At 40.5% G+C, this 21312-nt stretch overlaps 1 protein-coding gene across 5 annotated transcripts in view; it reads left to right on the top strand.

Annotated features, from left to right (window-relative positions):
* The window catches only part of TENM1 (teneurin transmembrane protein 1), a 1288567-nt gene that overhangs the window by 1048056 nt on the left and 219199 nt on the right, over window positions 1-21312 (top strand). For all 5 annotated transcript variants that reach the window (XM_077285119.1, XM_077285117.1, XM_077285116.1 and 2 more), the window contains one exon: window positions 13327-13470. In XM_077285119.1, the coding sequence (XP_077141234.1) occupies window positions 13327-13470 (144 nt within the window). The remainder of the gene's footprint in view (window positions 1-13326; window positions 13471-21312) is intronic.

Here is a 21312-nt window from a genome sequence, read left to right as displayed (position 1 = left end):
ACGTCATCACAGGTCCTGCGCGCCTGCACGAGAAGGACCTGCTGTGACGTAACGGTCATGTGTCCGTGTCATCATCACATCCTGGGACCGGAAGCTGCCGCCTGCACCGCACACAGGCGACAGAACTACTACAAGGCACCTTCGGAAGGTGAGTATATGTTTATTTTTTATTTTTTAACCTGTGACATACGTGGCTGGGCAATATACTACGTAGCTGGGCAATATACTGCGTGACTGGCCAATATACTATGTGGCTGGGCAATATACTACGTGGCTCTGTGCTGTATACTACGTCACTGTGCAATATACTATGTGGCTCTGTGCTGTATACTACATCGCTGTGCAATATACTACATGGCTCTGTGCTGTATACTACATAACTGGGCAATATACTACGTGGCTGAGCAATATACTACGTCACTGGGCAATATACTACATAACTGGGCAATATACTACGTAACTGGGCAATATACTACGTGGCTCTGTGCTGTATACTACATCACTGGGCAATATACTACGTAACTGGGCAATATACTACGTGGCTGGGCAATATACTACGTGGCTGGGCAATATACTACGTGGCTGGGCAATATACTACGTGGGCTGTGCAGTGTACTACGTGGGCTGTGCAATATATTACGTGGACATGCATATTCTAGAATACCCAATGCATTAGAATCGGGCCACCATCTAGTCATAAATATAACTGTGACTCCAGAAAATCCTTTGGCTGATATAGCATAGGAGATTTACTGTTGCTTCAGAGAAATGTTTTTTTCTGGAGAAAGACTTGGATTTGATCTCTGAGGATTGTGTACTGGAGATATAGTGATGACGGGAGGTTGTATTTATTTTTCAAGTCGCTGTATTTAGAAAAATTCTTTCCGTCATGTACATCTCCCAGTTTTTTAATACCTTTTTCTGGCCAAATTAAGGGGAGTACCTGATGGTCAAATGATAGAATGACAGAAAGCGGTAGTTTTTTAAAGACACTCATTTTAGGAGTTCCTCTTTTTTGTTTGGACAGTCTTTTCCAGGCGTGAGCAACTGCCAGGAAGACAGAATGGGAGGTTGAGCTGAGACAATAGTTTGTTAAAGTTTTGAATATTAAGTCGCTTGGATGTCTATTGATATTCAGCTCAATTTCTAATTCCATCCATGCTGGCGGCTTGTCATGTGACAACCAATGGCTACTTTGTTTTTTAGGATTGTATAGTAGTGAGCCAAAATATTTGGAAAGCCCAAACCTCTGTGAGATTTCTTTTTGTAGATGGTGATAGTTGAAGCCCTGTTTTTTTTGTTGCCCCATATGAATGAGTTAATTAATATAATTGGAGGTTTGTCAAATAGGACGTTGATATTGGGAGGGGTAGAGATCTTAGGATGTAGAGTATCTTAGGGAGAGTGAAGACTTTTATTGTGAAATTCTTCCCCACCAAGAAAGGTCTCTGTCTCCAAAGGTGTTGAGGTCTCTATTGATGGAATCAGTTAATGACTTCATGTTACATGAAATTATGCTGTTAATATTGTTGATTATGGTGATGCCTAAATAAGGGATTTCTCTATTTGCCCAGCCTAAAAAGGACACTTTTTTAATATCATTGACCTGGAATACCTTCTGATTAATTTGAAGAATTTTTGATTTCTCTTCATTTATCTTAAAATATGATAAATTGAGAATATTTTTAGGGCGTTATGGAGTTAATGGAATTCACTGGATCTGTTAGGGTTAGGATAACATCATCTGCAAAAACACTTAATTTGTATTGGCAAGAAGTTTCTATGCCTTTGATATTATTATTTTGTCTGACAGACTGGGCTAGAGGTTTTATCGTCATATTGAAGAGGAGTGGGGAGAGAGGCAACCTTGCCTTTTTCCGTTTGAGACGGGTAATGTTTTGGAAATGTTATTGTTTGAATATATTTTTGCCTTGGGGTTTGAGTAGAGGACCATTACTGAAGAGATAAATTTTTCATTAAACCCGAATTTGACCAAGGTTAGTCTCAGGAAGTCCCAGTTTAGACAGTCAAATGCTTTTTCAGCATCAAGCGAAACAATAATTGTGGGTTGTTTAGTTGAGTTGGCCATTTTAATGGTGTTAATGACTCTTCTTTTACCATCTGAAGAGTAATGACCCTTGACAAAACCAATTTGGTCATTACTAATTAGAGAGGGTAGTATGACATTTAGTCTGTTTGCCAAGATCTTCAAATAGATCTTAATATCTGTGTTTATTAGTGATATTGGCCTGTAATTTGTGACTTTTTCGGGGTCTCCCTTGGGTTTTGGGATTAATATGATGGAGGCCTCCAGCATCTCAGCCGGTAAAGAGCTGGAGGAGGATGCTAATTTGAAGAGTTCGGATAGATGAGGGGAAAGCAATTTGTTGAAGGTTTTATTGTATTCATTTCTGAAACCATCCGTTCCTGGCGACTTAAATTATTTCAAGAGTTGGATATTTTTCTCGATTTCTTTAGTATCAATGGGGGAGGTCAGAAATTACAAGTCTTCTGAAGTGAGTTTAGGTAGGTTGATGTTTGAAAGATAAGATTCAATGGAGTCTTGGTTTTGTTGAGGGGTAGGTGGCTGGGGGAATAAGTTGTACAAATTTTGATAGTAGTTGGCAAATTCATTGGCAATGTCCTGTGGATGAGATAAGGGGGTGCCGTTAGAGGTGATCATTCTATTTATTATATTGTATTGGCCCTTTTTCTTAATGTGATTTGTCATAAACCTGGTGGGTTTATTTAGGGAGGCATAAAACTTATATTTTGACAATTTGATGGCTTTGTCATAAAAATAAAAAATTGCTAATTTGAGATCTTGCCTTAATTTCAGGATTTTGGCTTGCAGAGCAGGGCATGGGGACGGAAGGTTGAGTTGGTTATTTTCTTTATTTGAGATTGGAGTTCTTTTATCTTGGCCCTATTTTCTCTTTTTTCCCTTGAAGAGATTTGAATGATTATGCCTCAGATTACTGCTTTATGAGCACACCATCTAGTGATTGGGTCGATTGATTCAGAGTTGTTTTCATTGAAATAATTCTTTATTGAGGACTCGATAGTTTTTTATGGACAGGGCTGTGGATACGATTTGAATTACACTTCCATAAGTGACTATTTTTTATTGGGGGTCCCAAAACGAGTTCACCGGTGACCGGAGAATGATCAGAGATCGATTTATTTTCAATTATGATGCTTTTAAACCTAGATAAAGTAAACACGTCTGTGTCTATTAAATCTATTCTGGAAGCAGATTGGTGGACTTCGGAGAAATGTGTGAATTCTATGGAAGAGGTGTTAATAATGTTTGTTGAATTTCAACATAGATGCACATAAAGTAGCCAGAACAGATTGTTCAGTAATATCCAATAATAAATATTGTAAGATGTGCATATTAGTCTACTGTACTTCCATATAGATGGAAGAAGCAAGGCGAAACGCACGTCAGGGTGAAGGGATGCAGCTCAAACTTGAACTGAGAAGTCTGTCAAATTATACAGGTCCTTCTCAAAAAATTAGCATATAGTGTTAAATTTCATTATTTACCATAATGTAATGATTACAATTAAACTTTCATATACTATAGATTCATTATCCACCAACTGAAATTTGTCAGGTCTTTTATTGTTTTAATACTGATGATTTTGGCATACAACTCCTGATAACCCAAAAAACCTGTCTCAATAAATTAGCATATTTCACCCGACCAATCAAATAAAAGTGTTTTTTAATACCAAACAAAAAAACCATCAAATAATAATGTTCAGTTATGCACTCAATACTTGGTCGGGAATCCTTTGGCAGAAATGACTGCTTCAATGCGGCGTGGCATGGAGGCAATCAGCCTGTGACACTGCTGAGATGTTATGGAGGCCCAGGATGCTTCAATAGCGGCCTTAAGCTCATCCAGAGTGTTGGGTCTTGCGTCTCTCAACTTTCTCTTCACAATATCCCACAGATTCTCTATGGGGTTCAGGTCAGGAGAGTTGGCAGGCCAATTGAGCACAGTAATACCATGGTCAGTAAACCATTTACCAGTGGTTTTGGCACTGTGAGCAGGTGCCAGGTCGTGCTGAAAAATGAAATCTTCATCTCCATAAAGCATTTCAGCCGATGGAAGCATGAAGTGCTCCAAAATCTCCTGATAGCTAGCTGCATTGACCCTGCCCTTGATGAAACACAGTGGACCAACACCAGCAGCTGACATGGCACCCCACACCATCACTGACTGTGGGTACTTGACACTGGACTTCAGGCATTTTGGCATTTCCTTCTCCCCAGTCTTCCTCCAGACTCTGGCACCTTGATTTCCGAATGACATGCAAAATTTGCTTTCATCAGAAAAAAGTACTTGGGACCACTTAGCAACAGTCCAGTGCTGCTTCTCTGTAGCCCAGGTCAGGCGCTTCTGCCGCTGTTTATGGTTCAAAAGTGGCTTTACCTGGGGAATGCGGCACCTGTAGCCCATTTCCTGCACACGCCTGTGCACGGTGGCTCTGGATGTTTCCACACCAGACTCAGTCCACTGCTTCCTCAGGTTCCGGTCACCTCTTCTCGTTGTACAGCGTTTTCTGCCACATTGTTTCCTTCCAACAGACTTACCATTGAGGTGCCTTGATACAGCACTCTGGGAACAGCCTATTTGTTGAGAAATTTCTTTCTGGGTCTTACCCTCTTGCTTGAGGGTGTCAATGATGGCCTTCTTGACATCTGTCAGGTCGCTAGTCTTACCCATGATGGGGGTTTTGAGTAATGAACCAGGCAGGGAGTTTTTAAAAGCCTCAGGTATCTTTTGCATGTGTTTAGAGTTAATTAGTTGATTCAGAAGATTAGGGTAATAGGTCATTTAGAGAACCTTTTCTTGATATGCTAATTTATTGAGACAGGTTTTTTGGGTTATCAGGAGTTGTATGCCAAAATCATCAGTATTAAAACAATAAAAGACCTGACAAATTTCAGTTGGTGGATAATGAATCTATAATATATGAAAGTTTAATTGTAATCATTACATTATGGTAAATAATGAAATTTAACACTATATGCTAATTTTTTGAGAAGGACCTGTATACCACTTAGGTAAATAATACATTTTATGTCACTTTACCTGACCTACCTCAAGCTTCTGTATTGGTAGCATTATCAGTTAAATTTATATGCACTTATTTATGGATACAGTAGTTATTACTAGGCATGTTGAATGATTGTTATATGGATATAATGGACATAGGCTGATATGCACATGTTACAACAATATTTATTATTGGATTTATTTATTTATTATTGGATATTACTGAGCAATCCATTCTGGCTACTTTTATATGCACATGTTACAACAATATTTGCTATTGGATATTACTGAGCAATCCGATCTGGCTACTTTTATATGCACATGTTACAACAATATGTATTATTGGATATTACTGAGCAATCCGTTCTGGCTACTTTTATGTGTGAATTTATTTTGAAATTGAGCAAACATTACAGATAAGTAAATTCAGTATAGTGATTGCCACTATTTTAGTATATGTAGTCCTATTACCATACTTAAGGATGTTACACGCAAGTGCACTTTATTCATGCTACCTGATATGCATTTTACTGATATAATAGAATGTTGAGCTTTGATCCCTATTGGCCAGAGGCTCCTTTTTAATCATTTTATGTATTTATTGTAGCATTTTTGTTAACTAATAAAGAAGTAATTTGCTCATGTTATATTTGGACGACACGTTTTAACCCTAAAAGATTTACAATTGTAGGAGTCATTATGATTTAGCTGTTGTGCCGTGTTGTCCCTCGTCTTAGTAGGAAATTGGCCTTGGGACTGTTATGTTTATCTAAAAAAACAGTGTCTGAGTTTTCAATATGATGAGTAATTTTTAAATATGAAAACAAGAGGAACTTCAATCTATTACAGGAGTTGTCTACTACTTTTATTTAATGCAAAAATTATATTGAGGTAGTCCTATCTGATACTTGCTGCTCATCTGCATTTTGACTTGTGGCCCCGTCAGTCCCTTGGCTTCCAATAGGAGGCATCAGGTGACCTTTGTAACTAATAGGTGGCCACTGATTGGCTGCAGTAATCAAGTTAGTCTGAGAAAAGAGGCAGAAAGTGCTACTGCATAGTGTTGCAGCTGCAGAACAGAGACCAAGCTACCAGACACAGTGGGGCTCCCTGCTAATAAGACAGTGATGGTTTATTACCATCTTGGCCTTCTCTATCGCTGAGGGCATTTCCTCTTCCTGAGACCCAACAATCATGTGATCACAAGGTGCAAAAGAAAGCAGGAGCTGCAGAGTTCTAAAAGACCCTGATCAGCTATTGCTATGTAGATAGGATGCTAAATTTGCCATGTACAAAACGTGTGGCTAATATACCTGCCCCAGTTACAGGGGGAATCAGATAACTTTAAGGGAGCAAAATGTGTGAAATATATAAATAAACAAAATAAATACATGAAAAGAAAGAATAAATAGTTTAAAAAGGTGCTACCAGTACAAAGCGCAGTCACTAGCCCTGACTTGAATACCGTATATGCTCGAGTATAAGCTGAGATTTTCAGCCCATTTTTTTAGGCTGAAAGTGCCCCTCTCGGCTTATACTCAAGTCACCACCACCGGTCTGTCTTCCCTTTCCCCATCTCTCTTCCCCAGGGGTGTTTCTTACCCCCTCCTTCACAGGAGCAGTGGTAGCATAGCAGCGCGATCCTGGCATGTATTGAGTCCCGGAGGTAGCGGTGTGGCGGTAACTTTTGGAGCAAGCGGTAGCTGTACGGAAGGTGGAGATTGTGGGTGGCCTGTATTTTCAGTGCCGCACGCTTCACTTCCAGTGACATCACGAATATTCATAAGCCATAATGAGTGGGACCGGAAGTGAAGTGTGCACAGCGAAAATACAGGCCTCCCGCAAACTCCACCTACCTTACGGCTACCGCTTGCCACCACGACTGCTACTGCTGCTCCTTACATTATCAGCACGCCGCTACCTCCGGGACTCCATACATGACAGGATGGCGCTGCTCCGCCGCCACCACTGCTGTGAAGAAGTGGGTAAGAAACACCCCCGTGGGAGACTCATGGACCTACGGGGAGACTCGCAGAGAGAGGGGAGACTCACAGGGAGATGGGAGACTCGCGAACCCAGTAGCTGCTGCATCTCCCTCCTCAGCGTATACTCGAGTCAATAAGTTTTCCCATTTTTTTAGGTAAAATTAGGTACCTCGAGTATATACGGTATATAAAAATAATTGTTACGGAAAGGAGAACAAAATTGAAAATGTGTTTTAATGATCTTTCAGGGTCATAAAAAATGACACAGCTTTCCTTTATTTCCATTTAAATATCCCCTGAAATTGGCAAAACATATAAAAGGAGTATGAAGATAACATAAAAATTTGACCCCATGTATCATGAAAGAAACCTGTAAATATCTGAATGAGATAAAATGTGCAGCTTTTTAAAACACCTGTACAAAAAAAACTGTGCCTTGTCAGGAATGGGGAAAATGGCCTGGATTTGAAGTGGTTAAACTTACTGAAAGTAGTGGACTTCCTTTTAACAGAGAATGTAAATTTAAGTTTTCTAGAGCAGACTTCTTAAAATTCCTATCATTATTTTTCCTGACATTTATATTTCTCTCTTTTAATGATACATGGTTAGAGCTTAGTCAAGGCCATCAGACTCCTATGATTATGATGCAGGTTTCCCTGATATATAAGTATTCTAAGCCAATTTAAAAATGTACTTATGCAACACACACAGAGATCTATCATTAGACACAAGGCTTTTATTTTATATCAAGACATGATCACTGTTAAAGGGTCACCTCATGAGGTATATTCTCTAAGCCAAAAGTCTGAGGTGAGCAACCTGGACCAAAAGCAATTGCACAGCAGGCATGACTTGACAGATGGCATATGGATCTGCAGGAACTATTGGAAGCGAGCTTGCAAGATGGCAGGCAGACAATCAAAGCAGGAAACAACATAAAAGATAAAGCCAGAGTATAGATATACACAGGAACGTAGGTATATAGTTAGTTGAGGACATGCAGCAAACAAATGGCTAAAGGCAGAGTTATATGCTATTAGCAGATAGATGGTCTTTGACAGGGATGCAAGCAGCAGTAATGATCAGGCAAAATGTATACTTGCTTGCAGAGAATACTTAGACTGTTGCAGCAACATAGTAGTGTGACCGGCACCAGAGAAGAGTTTGTTATGCTTACAGCAGATGAAAGGTTAAGTCTGCAGGTCTGAGCAGTGAAGTAAATGCAGATAGTTGATGAACAGGAGTTTGCTATAGAAGTTAATGCAAGCTGAGAGATTTTGATAATGAGACAAACTCCAGAAAATAGTAACTGAATACAAAACGTACTGACTACTCCGACAACACCCAGCTGTCTGGGCCTTAGAAAGCATTGCCTGATATGATAGGGGTTTGTCTGGCTACTAGAGAAACATGGCATGGATCACAGCAAAGGGAGGCAGTTGCACCACAAGGGAGCCAGGACAGATGAGTAACAATGACCTGTTGGTTTTCTAATTTTATTACATAAATTCTTAATCAACTGGTTGACTAAATTCCCACAGTCACTTTTTTTATATAAAGACATTTGGGCATATTTATCAAAACTGTCCAATTATTGGTGCAAACTATACTAAATAGTCTTAAAATGTGCCAAACTTATTAAAGTGGTTAATGCTGTTTTATAAGTCTGTTCAATTATAAGACTGTCTTGTCTACTTAGCTTACTTTATGCCAGAAATGTGCACCATAATTTTTGTACATTTGTTGGCTCACTGTGTCACACATTAAGCTGAGCCTCTTTAGTGATAAATCACGTCCCTTTTCAGCAAAGTCATGCCTCTAGTTGGAGAAGTAGTAAAACGTGTCCAAAACATCTCATAAATATGGTGGGAGTCCAGAATGCTAGTTTTTCATGCAAATTACTCAAGAATTCTGTCACATTTAGCTTAATAATTATGCTTACATTAAGACTTTGGGGCAGATTCGTTAATACCACCGTGCCAGTCTTAATGAATGGGCTCACTGGGGTATGATACACCTAATTCATTTAGAGGTGCATGACACATAACGAATTGTCCTCATCTCTGAACTGGCGTGTGCTTCTGCCAGAAATGTTATGGACTGAAATACATTGCTGGCAAAATTTACATTACCAAAGGGGTATATATTTTAATGAATTAGAAGGGTGTGAATAGCCAAGCCCTTTTCCCCCATAATCCACCCAATTTTGTAAAGAGATCAAAACTAGCATGAAAACGTGGAATGTTGCAAAATTGTGGTGCAACTTCCGAGTTGTGAAAAATTGTATGACACATGAAGGTTTGATACACCAGAAAACTAGCATAAACACCATGAATCAGGCCCTATATTTTGAAGGCACTGCTTGATTCCCTTGTCTCTTATGTGCCATTTTTTCTACCGATGGCCTTCTTGTCCTCTCAGTGTTAAGTCTTCAGTTGTCCAATTTAAGTCCATGTGGTCAATTCTTACCTTTGGCACAATTTTGTTAGACGCATACTGTAAACTCTCAGAAGGCTGGCAATTTAGATCAATGTTATTTGTAGTGCTGTCAATAGTTATCTGTTTATAGCATTTGGAGTCATCTTCCTATCATAATAAACCACAGGAAAAGCATGTTCAACGACAGCTAAAATAAAAATAATTTCCTTGGCATAACCGACTTGTGCAACCAAATGTTTGATCATCAAAATCCTGGACACTGTGTACGGTTACTAAAGCACAAAAGGCGCCTGTTCCCTTCAGATTAATGCTTAATCGTTATTCTCATACACCACAAAATGAATTGATGGGTTATGAAATCAGAAAATGAACGGTAGTCAAGTTATTAATAGAGGATTTGGAAATAAGCCATGAAAAGAATCAATGCTTTTTTTTTTTTTTTCTTTTTTTTTCAAGTTAATTTAATGTGCTGCCTTTACTGCTAGGGAACAGCCTGATTTCATTTCGAGACTTTGTTTTCTGCCTCCTCCTGAGCATTCCTACAATATGTTTATGGCTCATTTCAATGTTAGAAGCTTAAAAAGCTTTTCTTGGCCTAATAGCATTTAAAGTTCAGGAAAACCTTTTGCAGAAAAAGAATGCATATTTTAAGATGATCATAGTTAACCTCTTCACTCTCAGTAGTTCATCTGCTTCACATTTTCCACCCAAGATAATTCCCATTATATCTGCCTAAAATAAAGCACAAATTATGCCTGGGTTTAGATGCCGCTTTCAATTACGCGAATAAATAGCATATTTTCAAAGCCTATAATGGAGGAGATGTGATGTCATTGTTTCATTGTCCACTCAATAAACTCCCATGCTTTGCAAATAAATAAGTGCCCCCTTACTTAACATTCAAATCCAATTTGGCTTCATTGAACTCCGTAAGCTGCAGACCAGTAAGGCAAAGCTAAACTCGTAATGAGCATTCAGAAGATCATTGACATAAAGCTAAATGACAAGCTTTGCCCATCATTAGCTTAATGCTTACAGTTTTGGCATTGCGGCTTTGCTTTTTATGTGGACTGTCGTAGTCAATTCATCTCATTTTTCTGCGTTCCCATAATGATTGCAGCTTTGACACATGCTTGTGGGCAGGAATGGGTTAAGAAAACTTTAAAAATGATAATCTTTCAAAAAACATTCCCAACTTGAAATATTATGATAGAAAATTGTGTTTTGACCATCAGTTTTAGGGTATGTGCACGCATTGAGTATTTGCTCCAGATTGTTGACACAAAATACTCTGTAAAATATGCACATTTTTGCTTTGTTCTTCCCTTATTTTTAAGAGCATTTTAATGCATTTTTACTGAGTTTTTGTTCTTATTCATTTTAATGGGTGAAAAAAGCTGCAAAAACTCTGAAAGAAGTGACTTGCTGCAGATTTGACAAAAACACTATGGTCCAAATCAGCAAGGAAAAAATAAGCAGCATGTGCACAAGATATCAAAAATATTATTCACTTTACTGGTACTGTAAAACATTGCATGTTTTTGCCATGGTAAAAATGTGTGAAAAAAACAAGGCAAGTAGTGAATAAGCCCTTAGTTAGTTTTCAAGCCCAATAAATTTAAGTTGACACTCATTAGTAATCTGCATCGTATCACTGATATGGATGCATGGGGTCTTACTTTCTAGGTTTAAATTACATTTTATTACTATATATACAACATACTTTTCATACATAATAAATATTTGACAGATTTCTATGGTAAATTGCTAAAAAATATAAACAGTATCTGTAAGCTTTGAAGTTCTTTGTAATCGATGGGTAGTGTTATGGATTAACTCCAAGACTCGATCCAGTGTGATCTCTGGCTGTGGTTCAGTTTCCTTTTCTGTTGGATCACAGCCTGTGTTGTCTCTGTCCAACTTCCGATAATACTCTTGTCTTTGCTTTGCTGTGTTGCTTCTATGCAGGTGTTCTCGCTGACTCGTTTTGGTTTGTCCTATCACATCTTGAGAAGGGGCCAATAATACTTTCCTGGCACATGCAGTCTTTGCTGGCTATGTTTCAAGTTACAAGAATATTTGGAGTCTCAGCTCCTTAGTGAAGGATTATCTTGCTGAGACTTTATTTATTGCTTCTCCTTCAGTTTGTTTGCATGTTCCCCCTTCTAATCTCTTTACTCATTTTGTTACATTCAGGGTCTGGTGGTTTTCACCTATACCAAAGATCTTTTTGGGTTCCTTTCTTTTTCTTCCATTCTTCATGTATGATTGTGAACTCGTCTGTAGCATTATGTCTCATCCTATGTCTGTGTATAGTTGAGGGTGCAGTTAAGGACACTCAGTCAGCCAACATTGAGTGGAAGCACCATTGTATAATTTTATGCTGCCAACCTCCGTGCTCAGACAGTGACATATCAGGGTAAGGTTAGGGATTTGCCTAGTCTATGACCCTGTGGTGTGCAGGTTTAACATCTCCCCTGGTTTGTTCATCTCCTTGTGAGTGTAAGAGCTCAATCATAACAGGTATCTTCTTATAGAGCAGGAAGAGCTGAGTAGAATGGCTTATAGATTTGTGGGAAACAATTCAATAGCTCAGGGAAGGAAGCCAATCTCTGTTTAGGATCACCCCTTTAGGACAACCCCTGCTTAGCCCAGAATAAGCAGAAATCTCAAGGACTAAAATATACATTATAGTTATTCTGAGCTAAGCAGGGGTGGTCCTAAGGTGATGATCCTAATCGGCGATTGGTTTCCTTCCTTGCATTACTGTGCATATAAAAATATCTGTCAATCATTGATTAAGGACACCCGCTTGACTACCAACCCCAGAATAAAGTCCAAGGTGGTATGAATCTTTTCCCACAAACCTATAAGTCAATCCCTTCTGGTTCCCCTGCTCTAAAACCCGATACCCATACTTTGGACAACTTGATTTCTTTCAATGCCTTACATCATGAATGTTGTGATTATTAATCTCCAATCTGAGACTTTAGCTGTCATAAAATTAGCAGTCTGCAGATGCTGTGACGACTTTGTAGTTTGGTGGCTGGAAATCACATTTTGTGGTATATGGGTATAGTATGTGTAATGGTCTACATACAAAAGTGTCCATCACAGGCATCACATATCTCATTTTATCAATAATAGAAATAATGCTACATAAGGTTTTAGTAAATCCTAGAAGTAATTTTTCCTTCCAACTAGATGTCAGTCATGTATTATTTTTATTATCATAAAAGTGCATAGGATTTGGTTACTACATACAAATAAAGAGGGAATATACAATAATATATATTTTTTTAAAAAACAATGCCATAAAATAAGTTATATACTGTATATATAAACGTTGCATGAGACATCTTGCAGGAAAGACATCCATTTATTCATTCCTGTCAAGCGGGATGATCATTTAATAACTACTGGACTGACTCTTTGCTAAGGAGTTCTTGATCACCAAATTGGACTGTACGCTTGCACAGTACAGGCAGGGATTAATCTATCCATAAGTTATTTTGTGCTTTCAGCATTTCATGAGCTGAAATATGACTTTTTCTGCGCTTTAGGCAAACAGTAATAGAGGCAATTTACTTTGGCTGCTTTTTCATTTGAAGATAACATGTCAGTCGGCTAAAAAGTAAAGTATCAGAAATTCTTCATAAAGACATACAAACTTCAGTGATTTATACTTGTATTATTCAGCTGTCATTTGGAGTCATCAGATCTGAGATTTGACTGATCTACTTACCTGAATATCTGATTAAATTTTGCAAAATAATCAAATGCATAACTGGCTGAAAATGTATTTCAACCATTTATTTTCCTGTGTGGCAGTGTCGGTTGGATATGAATATGAGTCGTGCCCAGACCTTGTATTATGGGAACGGAGGACAGTCACCTTGCAAGGCTTTGAGATGGATTCTTCAAATCTCGGAGGATGGACCTTTAACAAACATCATATACTAAATCCTCATAATGGTAAGAAAAAAGCTAATCATGTAACATTAATCATGAGTAAATGGGAATTTTCAGAAATAATTAAAAGGGTTGTTGCATCTCCATTCATGAGCAAATTTCTAAAACGAAACAACTTTGCAGTTTACCCATCATTCTCAGGAACAAAAGGATTTTTAACTCTATTGTGTGCAGCTCATTACCTAGGTTACAGGCCAAGCTGCATTCGCCTAGAAATCAAGGCAAGGAGTGCGTGCCTCTTACAGTCTTTATAGTTTGGAACCTGAGAGCGCAGCTCTGAAGCTGGTCAGATCACTGAATTCAGCCAGCTTTAGTCCCCATTTGCTCCTCCCATGATGCAGTGGCAAAGCTGGTATTGCTAACAACATGGGAAAATGCTCAATTCGGACCAGTGCCGTTAGCCTGAACTATCAATCTTCAGGAGTACACTGCCACCGGGCAAGTAAGAAGCTGGAAGGCAGAGGAGCGGTGGGTCCTGAAGAAGGAACATGACAAGCCCTTTAAATTTAGTAAATTGAAAATTCTAAAACATTGACAGAGTGGAATTAGTCCCATTGTTGACCTATATTACGGCCTTAGCATCAGGAACATGTATAGGCCTATTGACCATCATGATGTGCATGCTGCAGCCAATCACTCAGCTTGGCTATCATGTCTAGGGTGACGGCACATGAGTGCTGAGCACAGATCACATGCTCTTTTTATGAAGTCACCGCTGCAGCCATATCTAGAAAGACTGTCAGGCAGCTCTGGAGTTGCAGGGGGTTAAGTAATGATTACTTAATTTCAATATTCAACATCTTTGAGGTGTTAAAATTAAAACCAGAAAACTACTTTAAAACACAAAAAAATAAAATAACCTAACATTAAATATTGAATAACATGCTGAAAAATGTGCAAACGTTGTCATTATCTACTGCTACAGATTGACACATGATAATAACAATAAAAGTTTAATAAAGTGTCATAAAAATGTAATATAGTATATCATGAAACAATTTTGTTGCTGTAAATAAAAATATATACAAACTTATAAAACTTCAGATTAAAACTGTGAAAATGTTATTAAATGTGAATAATGCTTTAACATTTTAAGAAGAAAATCACATTTCATTTCTGGATATTTATTCATCCATGGAAAAATCATCTAGGACTTGGGTAACAACTGAAACATTACAGCTTCACTGTTACATTCATTTTCATATCATTTATTGCCGGTATGTAAAAAATAAGTTAAGATTCCTGCAACCCCGATGCAGGTGTCATAAATCATCACAGTCAAAAACCATTTCATGCCAAGGGAAATTTGTGACAATTTTAGGATGATGCTGGAGTTTTATCTAGATCAGTTGTCTGTGGTGGGCAAAAGACCTTAATTAAGCGCTACTATAATAAGATGAAGAAAAACAAGCAATCCCTGAGAGACAGACACTCACAGATCATGTAAGCTGGGAAAGTGGAAGTCAAAATGCTAGCAAACTGTATCCACCATTAGGGACACTTTTTAATTTTACTTAAATGCATGTATTTGGGGCTAAAAACGATTTTTGCAAGTGTCATTAAAAATGTTGCCTGGTTTGTTTTTTACGGACTGTTTGCTCCCTGGAATATTCAACTTTAATGTGGTCTATGGTCATGAATCAGATGACTAGAACCTAGTAAAGTACAGATAAGTGTTACAATCTCCTCCATCAAACGGTCAGAATGAGCTCACGGACAGATTCTCAGCTAACCCGTTCTGCAGCCAGAAGTAGACAGTGCACCACAGAGGCTGTTTCAGGCCAACAGTGTAAAATCTTTTACAAAACCTGATAATATAAAGTTGTTTTTTTCCCAAAGTACATGCATTTACATAAGAAAAAAACACTAATTTTTTTTTTGTATTTTTCATTTCTGTAGCAGAGATGTTAGCATGTAAAGGTTATATGCTAGTTTCTAGATTTTTCACTTACTTTTTTTGCCTCACCATCAGGGAATTTCAGAATCGGCTTTCTCTGTGTAATATGTTAAAAATCATGTCTAACCAGGTCATACAAATCTAACTGCCGGCCACTACCGTGCAGGGCGAGAAGAGCTGAGCTGTGTGTCATTACAAACACCGCTGCTCTTCCTCTATTCCACGCAGTGGGAAACAATGTGCAGCATTGAGGCAGAGCATTGCATGTGACAAGCATAGCTTTTAAACTACAGCTCTCATCTTACGGTGCTGTCATCCTGTGAGATGAGAGCTGTAGTGTGTGATTAGCGCTTTTCTCATGTAGCGCTGTACATTGATTCGTATTATTCTCCAATACCTGGAATACATACATACATACCTGGGGTCATTTCCTTTTTTTTTTTCCTTTGCATGACACATCCTACTTGTGATTAGGCAACCTCATACTTGGGAAAAAGTAAGCAAAAAATCTTTGCCAACTGCCCCTCTGGTTATAATGGAAATTAGCTTATAAAGTTTGCAACCTTAAATCTCCGCAACAGAGATGAGAAGTAAAATATATATGCCATATATGTTTTATTCATAACTTCAGCCACTTCATCATGATGTGTCCAGTTAACCCCTTCACCATACCTCCCAACCATCCCGGATCCCGCGGGACTGTCCTGATTTTGACAGTCAGCCCCGGGATCCCGGACGGGACATTAGTTGTCCCGCACTACGTGCCTAGGGCGGGGACAATGCAGCAGGGGGCGGCACCTGAATTAGGTTTGTGGCTGTTTTTGTTTTTTTTTATAAAAGCTGGGTCTCACCTCCCGACCAACCCCGCCCCCTGTGCGGCGCTGCCACTCTGAGGGAGAGAGCCAGTAGCAATCAAGATGAAAGGTCAGGGACTCCCTACCTCCCGTGTGTGCTCGGAGCTCTGGCTTCTCCTGCTCTTATCTGCAATCCCAGCAGAGAAGGAGAGATGGGGGAGGTGCAGGGACAGTGCAGAGCTGTGAGCAGGAGAAATTGAAGAGCTGCACATGGACATCAGCCGCCCCTGCACCACAGAGGAGATTGTGTGATGTGTGTGTGTGTGAGCTGTGTGATGCTTCATGTGTGTGTGTGTGTGTATGAGGTATCTGGTGTGTATGTGATGGCTGCGTGTGTGTGTGATGGCTGCGTGTGTGTGTGATGGCTGCGTGTGTCTGTGATGGCTGCGTGTGTCTGATGGCTGCGTGTGTGTGTGATGGCTGCGTGTCTGTGTGATGGCTGCATGTCTGTGTGATGGCTGCATGTCTGTGTGATGGCTGCATGTCTGTGTGATGGCTGCGTGTGTCTGTGATGGCTGCGTGTGTCTGTGATGGCTGCGTGTGTCTGTGATGGCTGCGTGTGTCTGTGATGGCTGCGTGTGTGTCTGTGATGGCTGCGTGTCTGTGTGATGGCTGTGTGTGTGTGTGATGGCTGCGTGTGTGTGTGATGGCTGCGTGTGTGTGTGTGTGATGGCTGCATGTGTGTGTGATGGCTGCGTGTGTGTCTGTGATGGCTGCGTGTGTGTGATGGCTGCATGTGTGTCTGTGATGGCTGCGTATGTGTCTGTGATGGCTGCGTGTGTGTCTGTGATGGCTGCGTGTGTGTCTGTGATGGCTGCGTGTGTGTGTGATGGCTGCGTGTGTGTCTGTGATGGCTGCGTGTGTGATGCATTTGTGTCAGCTGCGTGTGTGTGTGATGCTGTGTGTGTGATGGCTGCGTGTGTGATGCATTTGTGTCAAAGCTGCATGTGTTTGTGAGCTGCGTTTGTAATGCTGTGTGTGTGTGCTGCGTGTGTGTGAGCTGTGTGTGAGCTGCATGCCTCTATGTCATTATACAGTGGGGTTGTGTGTGTGTCATTATACAGTGGGGCTGTACGTGTGTGTCATTTTACAGTGGCGCTGTGCGTGTGTGTGTCATACAGTAGGGCTGTGCGTATGTGTCATTATACAGTGGGGCTGAGCGTGTGTGTCATTATACAGTGGCACTGTGCGTGTGTGTGTCATACAGTAGGGCTGTGTGCATGTGTCATTATACAGTGGGGCTGAGCATGTGCCTGTCATTATACAGTGTGGCTGTGTGTGCATTATACAGTGGGGCTGTGCGTGTGTGAATGTCATTATACAGCGGGGCTGTGCGTGTGTGTCATTATTCAGCGGGGCTGTGCGTGCGTTACCCCGCCGTACTTATTTAGTTCTTCTTTATTTCTTTTTCCCTGCAGCCTTCACCTGTCTCGGCTCCCCAGCCTCTCCGGTCTGACGTCCATCTTCCTGGTCCTGAGGTTCGGTCCTGCCTTCCCGGTTTTCCTTTTTTGTTCTCCACCCTCCTTCGGCATTTTCCCCTCTGTTCTTGTTTCCTCTCTCTCTAGAGCCGCCCCTCTTGGTACGGCTACTGCGGTTTTGGCTCCTCTGGGCTTGCCCCTGACGGTCCCTGTATAGGGGTCGGGTCCATAAGGTCAGCTCGCCCAGGGGTAGGTCTTTTCCGCAGTCCAGAGGGTCCACTCTCTTCCCTACACGTTCGCGCTACAGTAAAGGAAAATCGGGAAGGCAGGACCGAACCTCAGGACTAGGAAGACGGACGTCAGATCGGAGAGGCTGGGGAGCCGAGACAGGTGAAGGCTGCAGGGAAAAAGAAATAAAGAACAAAATAAGTATGGCGGGGTAACTGAAAAAAAGCAACAAACACAGGGGCGAAGCAGGAAGGACAAGGACAATAGGCTCAGACTACACATTACACAAAAGACAGAGCACAGGTAGAGCAAACTGGCCAGATGCACAAGCGGAGGCTATATGACAATCTGGCATCGCAAAGCAGGAAGGTTAGCCTTTTATAGGAGAAGTCTTACCCAGATTGGCTGTCACTAGAGAGCTCTGGGGAAGAAGGAATAGCAGAGGAACGCATGCGTCCTTTGATTATTCCAGAGCGCCTGCGCAAACACCGGATGCCCCTAACAGAGCAAGATACCGGAAGTGAAGATACGATCTGAGGACGAGCGCACTGTGACCTGGAAGAGGAGCGGCGGGGACTCGCAGCGGCAGGAGGATGGGACATTGCACCGGAAGAGAAGCTGGCGTGCTGGAACCTGGAGGAGGAGTGGCGGCGGCACGCAGTGACAGGAGCGGTAACAGGGGCTGTGCGTGTGTGCCTGTCATTATACAGTGGGGCTGTGCGTGTGTGCCTGTCATTATACAGTGGGGCTGTGTGTGTGTGCCTGTCATTATACAGTGGGGCTGTGTGTTTGTGCCTGTCATTATACAGTGGGGCTGTGCGTGTGTGTGTCACTATACAGTGGGGCTGTGCGTGTGTGCCTGTCATTATACAGTGGGGCTGTGCATTTGTGCCTGTCATTATACAGTGGGGCTGTGCGTGTGTGCCTGTCATTATACAGTGGAGCTGTGCGTGTGTGCCTGTCATTATACAGTGGGGCTGTGCGTGTGTGTGTAATTATGCAGTGGGGCTGTGCGTGTGTCTGTCATTATACAGTGGGGCTGTGCATGTGTGTGTGTGTGTCATTGGTGCATTCACTCTGTGTCATTCTATGTGACTGCAGACTTGTGCATCTCACATTGCTCGCAGAGCTGTGGTTATTTGGCGGGTGTCTGGCTGCAAGTTTGTGATTTGCATACATGCAGTCACATGCCGACTAGACTTGCATGGCGAATGCAAATGTATTGAACAAGGCCCAAAACAGTCTAGTCGAAATGTGGCTGGGAATATATATATTGCATGCTTGTGGTCACAAGACCACCTGTTGCCGGCACCAGAGAATCTTCACAGCGCACAGTGCGCACGATATGAGGATTCACACATAGTGACTGTAGACATGTAGCATAAGATCTGACAACCCCTTTAAGGATGGGCCGATACAGTATGGAGCATCATGTGTGGTCATTATACAGTATGGAGCACTGTGTGGCCATTATACAGTATGGAGCACTGTGTGGCCATTATACAGTATGGAGCATCATGTGCTTACATTATACAGTATGGAGCATCATGTGCGGACATTATACAGTATGGAGCATCATGTGTGGCCATTATACAGTATGCAGCATCATGTGCGGTCATTATACAGTATGGAGCATCATGTGTGTTCATTATACAGTATGGAGCATCATGTTCATCCAATATACAGTATGGAGCATCATGTGTGTTCATTATACAGTATGGAGCATCATGTTCATCCAATATACAGTATGGAGCATCATGTGTGGTCATTATACAGTATGGAGCATCATGTGTGTTTATTATACAGTATGGAGCGTCATGTGTGGCCATATTTTTTTGTTTATAATTATTGTATATGAAACAGTGTGATCAGCAGTGCTAAATGGGTGTGGTTGGGACTTGGATATGGGTGTGACTAATTATGAATGGGTGTGGTCAGAGGCGTGGCATAAAATTTGCCACGGCGCACTTTGCACGCCGCTAACTTTGTCCCTCTTTCCCATCTTCAAAAGTTGGGAGGTATGCCTTCACCCCAAAGCCTGTTTTCAACTTCCTGAATAGGCCATTTTTTTCAATTCTGACCACTGTCATTTTATGAGGTCATAACTCTGAAATGCTTCAACAGATCCTGGTGATTCTGAGACTGTTTTCTTGTGACATATTGTACTTTATAATAGTGGTAAAATTTCTTCGATATGGCTTGCATTTATTTGTGAAAAAAATGGAAATTTGGTGAAAATGTAGCAATTTTTAAACTTTTAGTTTTTATGCCCTTAAATTAGAGAGTCATGTCATGCAAAATAGTTAATAAATAACATTACCCACATGTCTGCTTTACATTTGCACAATTTTGGAAACAATTTTTTTTGTTAGGAAGTTATAATAGTTAAAAGTTGACCAGCGATTTCTCATTTTTACAACAAAATTTGCAAAACCATTTTTTTAGGGACCACCTCACACTTGAAGTGACTTTGAGGGGCCTATATGACAGAAAATGTCCAAAAGTGACACCATTCTAAGAACTGCACCCCTCAAGGTTCTCAAAACCGCATTCAAGAATTTTTTTTAACCCTTCAGGTGCTTCACAGGAATTTTTGGAATGTTTAAAAAAAATGTAACATTTAACTTTCTTTCACAAAATTTTTACTTAAGATCCAATTTGTTTTATTTTACCAAGGGTAACAGGAGAAATTGGACCACAAAAGTCATTGTACAATTTGTCCTGAGTACACCGATATCCCATATGTGGGGGTAAACCACTGTTTGGGCACATGGCAGAGCTCGGAAGGGAATGAGCGCCATTTGACTTTTCAATGCAAAATTTGCTGGAATTGAGATCGGACACCATGTCGCATTTGGAGAGCCTCTGATATGCCTAAACAGTGGAAACCCCCCACAAGTGACACCACTTGCTTTATATACATCAGAAAGGATAAAGCAAAACACTGTTGTATATATCATATAGGATACATTGAAAAACTGCTGTACACATCACATAGAATACACTGAGAAGCTGCTATATACAGTACATCACATAGGAGACACTGAAACTCTGCTATATTTTCACATAAAATACAGTCACACTGCTATATACATTATATAGGATACAATGAGACTGCTGTACACATCACATAGGATACACTGAGACTCTGCTCTATGCATCACATAGGAAGCACAAAAGCCCTCAATATAAATCACACGAGAAATACTGAGACTGCTGTTTAAATTACATAGGATGCACTGAGATGCAACTGTATTCATCACAGGATGCCCTGAGACTGCTTTATACATCATATTGGATGAACTGAGACTCTTTTGCATACATCACAAATTATACATTGATTCTGCTGTATAGATCACATAGGAAACACTGAGACTGCTGTGTAAATCACATAGGAGACACTGTGACTCTGCTGTATATGCAGTGATATCCAACAAGATTTAAGAAG

Source organism: Ranitomeya variabilis, chromosome 2 (genome assembly GCF_051348905.1).
Source record: "Ranitomeya variabilis isolate aRanVar5 chromosome 2, aRanVar5.hap1, whole genome shotgun sequence".
Taxonomy (NCBI): Eukaryota; Metazoa; Chordata; class Amphibia; order Anura; family Dendrobatidae; genus Ranitomeya; species Ranitomeya variabilis.
The sequence above is the reverse complement of the archived record's forward strand: the minus strand, read 5'-3'. Positions and strand labels throughout refer to the sequence as shown.